The following is a 9267-nucleotide window of genomic DNA, read 5'->3' as shown; positions in this document are numbered from 1 at the left end:
TTAATCGAGAAAATTTAAGAAGATGTAAAGAAATGGAAAGATATCCCGTGCTCTCAGATTGGAAAAAAATAGTAACATTAAAATAGCCATACTACCCAAAGCAATCTACAGATTCAATGCAATCCCTATCAAATTAGCCATGACATTTTTCACAGAACTACAAAAAACAATCCAGAAATTTATATGGAACCATGAAAGACCCAGAATTGACAAAGCAATCCTGAGGGACAAAAACCAAGCAGGAGGCTTAACTCTCTCGGACTTCAGGCAATATCACAAAGCTACAGAAATCAAGACAGCATGGTACTGGTACCAAAACAGAGAGACCAATGGAAGAGAATAGATAACCCAGAAATAAACCCAGACACCTACGGTAAATTAATCTTTGACAAAGGAGGCAAGAATATAAAATGGGAAAAAGACAGTCTCCTCAGCAAGGGATGCTGGGAAACATGGACAGCTGCATGTAAATCAGTGAAAGTGGAATACACCCTTACACCATGCACAAAAATAAACTCAAAATGGCTTAAAGACTTAAATGTAAGACAAGACACCATCAAACTCCTGGAAGAGAATATAGGCAAAACATTTTCTGACATCAAACTTACAAATGTTTTCTCAGGTCAGTTTCCCAAGTCAATAGATACAAAAGCAAAAATAAACCAATGGGACCTAATCAAACTGACAAGCTTTTGCACAGCAAAGGAAACCATAAAAAAAAAAAAAAGACAACTTACAGAATGGGAGAAAATAGTTTCAAAGGATGAAACAAACAAGGGCTTAATCTCTAAAATATATAAACAACTTATACAACTCAACAGCAAAAAAGCCAACAGCCCAATAGAAAAATGGGCAAAAGACCTGAATAGACATTTCTCCAAAGAAGATATACAGATGTCCAACAAGCACATGAAAAAATGTTTAACATCCCTGATTATTAGAGAAATGCAAATCAAAACTAATGGTCATCATTAATAAGTCCACAAATAACAAATGCTGGAGGGGGTGTGGAGAAAAGGGAACCCTCTTACACTGTTGGTGGGAATGTAACTTGGTACAACCACTATGAAAACAGTATGGAGGTACCTTAGAAAACTATACATAGAATTACCACATGACCCAGCAATCCCACTCATGGGTATATATCCAGACAAAACTTTCCTTGAAAAAGACACATGCACTGGTATGTTCATTGCAGCACTATTCATGATAGCAAAGATATGGAAACAACCTAAATGCCCATTGGCAAATGAATAGATTAAGAAGACGTGGTACAGAAACACAGTGAAAATACTACTCAGCCATAAAAAAGAACAAAATCATGCCATTTGCAGCAACATGGATGGAACTAGAGACACTCATACTAAGTGAAGTAAGTCAGAAAGAGAAAGACAAATACCATATGATATCACTTATATCTGGAATCTAATATAGGGCACAAATGAACCTTTCCACAGAAAAGAAAATCATGGACATGTAGAACAGACTTCTGGTTGCCCTGGGGAGGGAATGGGAGGGGGGTGGTTTGGGAGTTTGGGGTTAATAGATGCAAACTATTGCCTTTGGAATGGATTAGCAATGCGATCCTGTTGCATAGCACTGGGAACTACATCTAGTCACTTATGATGGAGCACTTATGATGGATAATGTGAGAAAAAGGAATGTATACATGTATGTGTAACTAGGTCACCTTGCTGTACAGTAGAAAATTGACAGAACAGTGTAAACCAGGTATAATGGAAAAAATAAAAGTCATTATAAAATTAAAAAAAGACCAAAGCACATGAGCTCAAATGCAATGGAACTTAAAACAGTGATAACAAACCTAATTAAAAATATGGAAACAATATAATAACATTGGAAATTTAGAGTAGGGTATGTGTTAGATACAGGTGTGGTGGGCAGCAAGTGTAGAAACAGACCTAGCTCTTCAACTACCACAGTTGTAAATAGACAATGCCCCCAAATGGAAAATCTGTAAGAAGCAGTTGCATATCAATAGAACTATCCAGAGGGCAGGGACTTAATTTAAGTGGTGTGTGGATTTAATTAAAAACCCTCTAAGCAACCTCTTTGAGAATCAGTTTCTTCAAGCGTAAAATAGGGATAATCTCTACCTTGTAGAGCTGTGTGAGTCAGCATGCATACTGACTCTCAGAGCTGGGAAAGAATAGTCAGGAGTTAAATTGGATGCTGTTCCTAGGAAGCAACAAGAAGAGATAATGGTCCCTACCATATTTTTTGTCCACATGAGCCACTGACGATACACAACCCAAATATTCAAAAACAGCCGTGATTACTACCAAAGTTTCAGGTCAAAAAAATTCATAATTTGGAAAACAATTCAACTGGGTCCAATGCTGCGGAACTTGGCTTTGGGGATTAATTCTCTGAGGTGCCAGAGAGCTGGATATATGACATATCATATAACTCATTTGAAATAAAATTGGAAAATATTCTTCCTTTGAAACATTGACAGAAAATGTAACTGAACATTTTTGAAAGGGTGATTTGATATTTAATCAAAATTAGAAAAAGTATATTTGTCTGCTTTACTTACTGTGGCTATGAAGGACAGTTTCAGCAAAGGGTAAGATGGTCATGAATCTTCCTCCAAGAAATGCAGGTCTCAAATAATCTGTATTATTATATCGGCAGGTTCCACATTGCTGAAGCATCTCACCAACAACGAGCCAAAATAAAAGTAAACTTCAAAGAAGGATTTGTCATGGATTGTTTTTTAGGAGTTAAGAATCTTATCATAAACCAAATCAAGTATATGAGTAGTTAACTGTTGGAAAGTAGAAAAATGATGGGCACACTGTAAAAATTTAACCCAATCATATTTTGAAAGTTTAATACAGTTTTTATAAAACTGAACTTGTAGTATTGAATACATATGTTTATATTGTTGTAACCTAAAAAAAACCTTGTACATTTAAATAAGAATAAAGTGCATGCCAGAGAGTGCAATTATTTTGATGCTAATTTGAATATGTACAACATAAATCAAGCATAAATTCTGAAGTAGAGCTCATAGATGTGCTCTGTAGTCAAGCTGAACTCTCTTCTTAGGATGAAATGGTGGAAACTTTCATACAAATAGAATGTAAGCCATCTTCCCCATAATCTCACTTTTCCTCCAAAAGAAATAATCCATTATGGATCTATCCTGCTTCCACAAGTGGCTCTTGAGTACTGAGACAACTAAATACTTTTCAGTGTATTTAATGCCATGTATTGATGAATTTAAAACAGCATAAGAATTTTTTCAGAAATTAACAGTAAAATATCCTTGTTTTTAATTTAACATGTATATTTACAAAAGTGTATTCACATATTGCTGAGGATATTTAAATTGAAGATAAGCATTATCAAAATAATCATATTTTTTATTTACATCATTTTTATAAATAGGATGAAATAGTTTACCATGACAGGAACTATACCATGAAAATCCCATAAAAATGAACTAGTTTTCAGTTGTTAAGGTGAATTATTCAGTTCAATGAACACACTATATTTTGCTTTCATTTAATCACCACATTGGTGGGCTAAAAATTATCTTGGCTTAAGTTAACTTTTACTTCCTTTGATTTGAGCTCTTACAAATTCCTGAAGTGGAAATGCCAGAGGTTTATTTTTTATTCAGTCAATAAAATGCATAACTTTTCACCATTGGGAAAACATACCATGAACAGATTGAACAAATGTTACAGGAAATCACTTTGATATGAGGTCTCTCAGGCTGAAATAAATGAAACTGAAATTACTTTTCTTGGAATGATCAGTGTCAAAAAAATCAGCAAAGTGAGAAGAAAAAGCAATTCTTTATTTTTATCCAAATATATCAGACTTCATAACTTCGTTGGTTTCAACAAAAACGTAGAGTCACCATATAATATACCATCCAAACCAGGACATGATAAGAGTCAAAGGAGTACTGTTAATAATTACACAGGTACAACAGCTATAAACTGGAAATCTCCTGGGTAAATCTGGACCTATGTTCAACTGACAGATAGGACTTAAACTGCAATTACATGCAGAGATCATACCTTTCCCACACAAATGCGGGAAAGATAAAGGAATAGCATTCACTAAGAAAAATAAATTTGGCAACAGTGGTTCTTTCTCATCATTCAGGTCTCTGTTCAAATTTCACCCCTTCCCTAACCCAGTCACTTCAAAAATGATCAATTCTTATTTTATCCAGTCTTTTTCCATCATGTTACCTTGCTTTCCTTCCCTTAACTGCTATTTTCACTCTCTGAAATTGTGTCATTTGTTTTTTGCCTCCCCTGCCCCACTTTCCTACTGATAGGTGGTATCTGAATGGGCAGCGACCCCTGCCGACTTGGTCATATCCAAATCCACAGGAGCTAAAAATGCCTAGAACATAAAAGACATGCACACATTTTGTTGAGTGAATGAGTAAATGTATTTGGAGAGCTTATTTTTGGTCCCATATTCTCCTTGGTGCCAAAAACAAATGAAAATGACTCTCCAAATTAAATTATGGCTCTGTTTAGTTTTAAGTGGTTGGACTAAATGATCTATGCAGTTTCTTCCACTGATAATAAATATACTGTGTGCCCTGGACCCCCTTCTCCCTCTCCTACTATTTCATCCCCTATATCTAGCAAATAAGCAAGTTTGGGGGTAAGGGGTAGGGCAGCCAGCTCTGTTCACAGTGGATGGATACTCAAGGTTGATCATTTTGTCAGTAACAATTCCCTGGTATATATTTGCACCTGCAGAATTTGATAGAGGTAGCCAGAAGGTATTATTATAGTCAATGATAGAACTGTAGAACTGCTGATGTAGTAATTTTCCAATATGAAAATCATCACAGGATTGCTGAAAGATGGGAAATGATGGGAGCCCAATCCAGCTATTAAGGATTTACATATTTATGAGGAGAAATAGATTAATTTTGGACAGAATTAGATTATAATGCCCAAAGAAGTTTTATAGGAAAATCCATGATATTCTGATAAGGAACACTTGTAAATTTTCATAAAAATCTCTGCATTCCAAATCTTTATTTTGCATGTGTTCTTCTGAGGAATAATTTTGATTCCGACTAATGAGTCATAAATATCAGACCTTTGGGTTCAAAAAACAGAACTGCTAAAATTATTTTGTTAGGCCAGAGATCTAGGATACCGACAGAGTATTTACCAAAACAAAACAAAGAAAAAAAAACTCACATGGGTAAAATGTCTTCAAGTTATCTGATTTAAAATTCTCTCGGGTATATACAAAACATTCCTTCTGAATTGAGTGACAGGCATGGAAGGAGACAGGTTCCCCAGGTAAGGAAAAAAAGGGTTCTGCTATAACAGATGCCACAAACAAGAGAATGGCATAAAAAAGAGACTCAATTAGATATACATATTTTACTCATAAATATTTATCATCATTTTCATTGTATTGTTTTGTCTCCTCAAGGATAAATGACTGGTTTTTAAAATAACAAAAGTTCAAGAAAAAGAGTGAAAATGTTACCAATTAACTCAGTTGAAATAGGGACCATTAATTATGAATTTCACACAGATTACAATATATTCAATATAACTTGGCTACTGACTAATACAATGATTCAGCATTTGTTCAGAGCTCATATTTGTAGTAGATCATATACAAAAGAGATTCCCAGACTTTAATTAGTCCAGGAAAGGACCAACTTTCAAAATAAGAAGTGTTTATTTTTCCCCAGTACTAGCAACTTTTAAAAATTATAAGAAATTTTCAGTGTATCGGTATGTTTAAAATTTACAAGTTAGGTATATATAATTGTTATATTTTTGCAGGGCCAGAAATAGCACAGACTTGTGTGACTCCCTCATATAAAGTACAGTTGAAAACCTTTCAAGACCTTAAACAGCAGAAAACATTAAATCAGATTTTAAAATGACAAATAAGTTAAGGCTAAAATATTTGGTATTAATAATTAATCCAGAAGCCATCCTAGCCTAATAAAGCAAACATGCACAAAAACTACAACTTTGAACAAAACATCACAATTTTATCAGATAAATATGTATGTACGTGTATGTGTGTGTATATATTATGTATATATGTGTGTGTATGTATACATAATTTTGTACATGGTTTTATGTATACACACACACACACATATATATGTTTATCACCCTGAAAGCTATCAACTCATGTTTGGCTTAATACGTATATTAGAAATGTTGTGGAGAGTACCACCCCTTTAAATATATATATGTATATATATATATACATTTTTTTAGAATATACAATATAAATATACCATATATAAATCATGCCATAAAACTAAATGCAAAATTTGCACATTATTGCATGCTTGATGTGATAATACATGCCCGTTAATAAGAACTTCCTTATGACGTTCTCCCTTCACAACTTTTGCTTTCTTCACAGGAGCAATACTTGAAAAGGAAGGTTCTCAAATATGCATATATGACTGGGGTAGGGGGAAATGTACCTTTCATATTTCTTAGAGGGGATTATCTCATCAGCCAAATATTGGACTATTACTAAATCAAACAGTAAATAATGTCTGGAGGGGTGTTTCGTTATGTGAATCTATCAGAGTTCATTTTTCTTAATTTTGCTGGAAGATTCCCTTCCATCCTGGTTGCTCCTCCCGCCATTTTTTGAAGCTTTGGTGGCAAATCAGCCACTGACTGGCTCATGGGATCAGACAACATTTTGGTGGTTTTAGATACCAGTTTTTCCTCTGAGTTGCCAGGTACTGAACTTATTCGCTGAAGTTTCATGGGCAAATCTCCCAAGCTGTAGGCTTTTTCAGAAGTTGTAGAACTCATTCTTAAGAGTTTTTTGGGAAAGTCTTCTCTTCCAGTAATTTTCTGCAGCTTAGATGGAAGTTTGGTACTAATGTCGTCAAGTCCATCTAAACACTCCACAGAATTATGTCTCTCTTTGCTGTTAGTTATGGCTGGTGCTATTAATGGGGATGACATAAGAAGCATTTCCTCCTGTTCTTTCACACTGTAAGGGGGGGTGGGGACTTCAAAGGTTGCATGGAACTGGGAGTAATCAACTTTAAAGAATCCTTCTTCTAAGGAAATCACAGGAAAAAAACGATGACCCCAAAGAACTTCATCCTCAGTGTATGATGTTCGAGCTTGACAAGTCATCCCTAAAAGCAAAAAGAAAATCCGTGATAAATTATGCATAGTAGAAGCACGTGTTAAGGCAGTTTGAACTAAAGAATTCATTTGGCTTTCTTATTTAAGCTTTGGACTGTTTATCTGAGTAGGCTAAGAGAATATGTTAAAATTCTATGTGTGACATGTTAATAGCTTTAATACTTATACTTTCTTCCAACAGAAAATGAAGGATACTTTTATTGCTCACTTTGAAGGATAATACACCGAAGCATAACTCATTGCCTATTATCCATAAACTAGAAGTAAAAATGGCATAGAACAACATCATAACTTATGTCTCTTTTACAAGGAGGTAAGTGGAAAATCACCGTCATTTTTCATGATTCAAGAAGCAATGTGATATATGAAACAAACAAATCTGACTTTGAATCCAAACTTTGCCTCTCTGTAAAGTTAAGATGGGTACTTAACTAAGTATCACTTTTCTCTTCTGTAGCATAAAGCAGAAAAAGCAACATCTGTCTCACAGGACTGCTGTGAGCATGAAATGGAATTACTTGTTCAGAAATGTAAAACATTCCATATATTGTCTAAATGAGAACCAAGACAACCATCCCAAGTATTTGCTGAATGAAAAGGTGAAAATGTTTCTATGTAAATGAGAAAAGGTGAAAATATTTCTATATTTTCTATAGAAAGTAATTATAGTGATTCCCTTCTTCTGGACCTTTAAGGCCAGAATGAATTTTGCTTAAGTTTTAGAAACAGATATAATAAATCAGTCACCTAGGGCCACTCTAATGTCACAAGTTCTATTCCCTCTGTGCAAATCTCTGAAATGGGATGCTGGGTAGAAGAGGTAAAATGTTGCAATTTACATATTATGTTGCTTGGATATCATTTACCTTATGCTACTCTGATTATTCAATTGCATTCTCATAAATAATATATTAAGACTGAGTTACTGTTCAACCAGTCGACCTCTGAGTATTCATTGTGTGAAGACTGGATAATATATGAATAAATGAATAAATGAAAACCATGTATTAAATTTCAGTTTTGTAATAGTAAAAAGGTACAATTTTCTGTAAGTTTAAAAATTCATTACTGCCCTCAACCTTTACCCTTAGTTTTTTTTTTTTTTTTTTTTTAGAAATACATACCATTAAGTTTGATGTCAAACTTTGGAAATTTTGTAATACAAATCAATGAACACAGTGTGTCGGGGAAATTTTACAGTTAACAGGAGTCATCATGGATTCTTTTAAGTAAGTCACGACAAAGAAATACCACTTCCTTTCTTTTTTTTTTTTTTTTTGTCTTTTCTAGGGCCGCTCCCTCGGCATATGAAGTTCCCAGGCTAGGGGTCGAACTGGAGCTGTAGCCACCAGCCTACACTAGAGCCACAGCTACGCGGGATCCGAGCCGCGTATGCGACCTACACCAAGCTCACAGCAACACCAGATCGTTAATCTACTGAGCAAGGCCAGGGATCGAACCCACAACCTCATGGTTCCTATTTGGATTCGTTAACCACTGCGCCACGACAGGAACTCCTTTACTCTTAGTTTTCTACTAAAGGTTATTAAAATGGAAAATAATAGATGAATTTTAAAAATGTATCTCTTCAATAGTTAACTATAATTTAAACAAGTAATGACAGTGTTTCTTTTTTCGTGTCTATTCACCCTTTGCTACTTTATAAATAATTTCTATGTGTTTAAATCTAGAATAGCGTGGATTAGGAGTTGCTCTTTTTTTCCTCCTATTAAGCACACATGCAATATACATAGAATTAGGATAAAATGCATAATTCAAAAGCCATATTGAAGATAAATCCTCCTTCAAATCCTTCCTTACTTTATAATTATTACCAGTTATATATGACCATGGAATAAGTTGTTATGACACATATGTTGCCTTTTTGCAGACAGTTTTTAAAGAAACTTATGTAGAAAACAAATGCCCATCTTGGATACTACATCAGGTGCTCTCTCCCTCCATGTTATATCTAATTATCAGTATCATCCTGATGAGAACATATTCTTATGTCTATTTTAAAGATAAGGAATATAATGCTCAGAAAGATTAAATCTCTTGCCCTTCCTTGCATACAGATCTAGGAAGCTGTAGAGAT

At 34.5% G+C, this 9267-nt stretch overlaps 1 protein-coding gene across 2 annotated transcripts in view; it reads right to left on the bottom strand.

Annotated features, from left to right (window-relative positions):
• Positions 1 to 3811: 3811 nt before the first annotated feature.
• The window catches only part of KCNJ3 (potassium inwardly rectifying channel subfamily J member 3), a 148577-nt gene continuing 143121 nt past the window's right edge, over positions 3812 to 9267 (bottom strand). The window contains exon 3 of one of the 2 annotated variants that reach the window (XM_047772643.1): positions 3812 to 7159. In XM_047772643.1, the coding sequence (XP_047628599.1) occupies positions 6573 to 7159 (587 nt within the window). In that variant the 3' untranslated portion in view covers positions 3812 to 6572. The remainder of the gene's footprint in view (positions 7160 to 9267) is intronic. The other variant, XM_047772644.1, reaches the window with a different exon arrangement.

The sequence above is a fragment of the Phacochoerus africanus genome, chromosome 3 (genome assembly GCF_016906955.1).
Source record: "Phacochoerus africanus isolate WHEZ1 chromosome 3, ROS_Pafr_v1, whole genome shotgun sequence".
Taxonomy (NCBI): Eukaryota; Metazoa; Chordata; class Mammalia; order Artiodactyla; family Suidae; genus Phacochoerus; species Phacochoerus africanus.
This window is presented reverse-complemented; position numbering and strand designations above follow the sequence as displayed.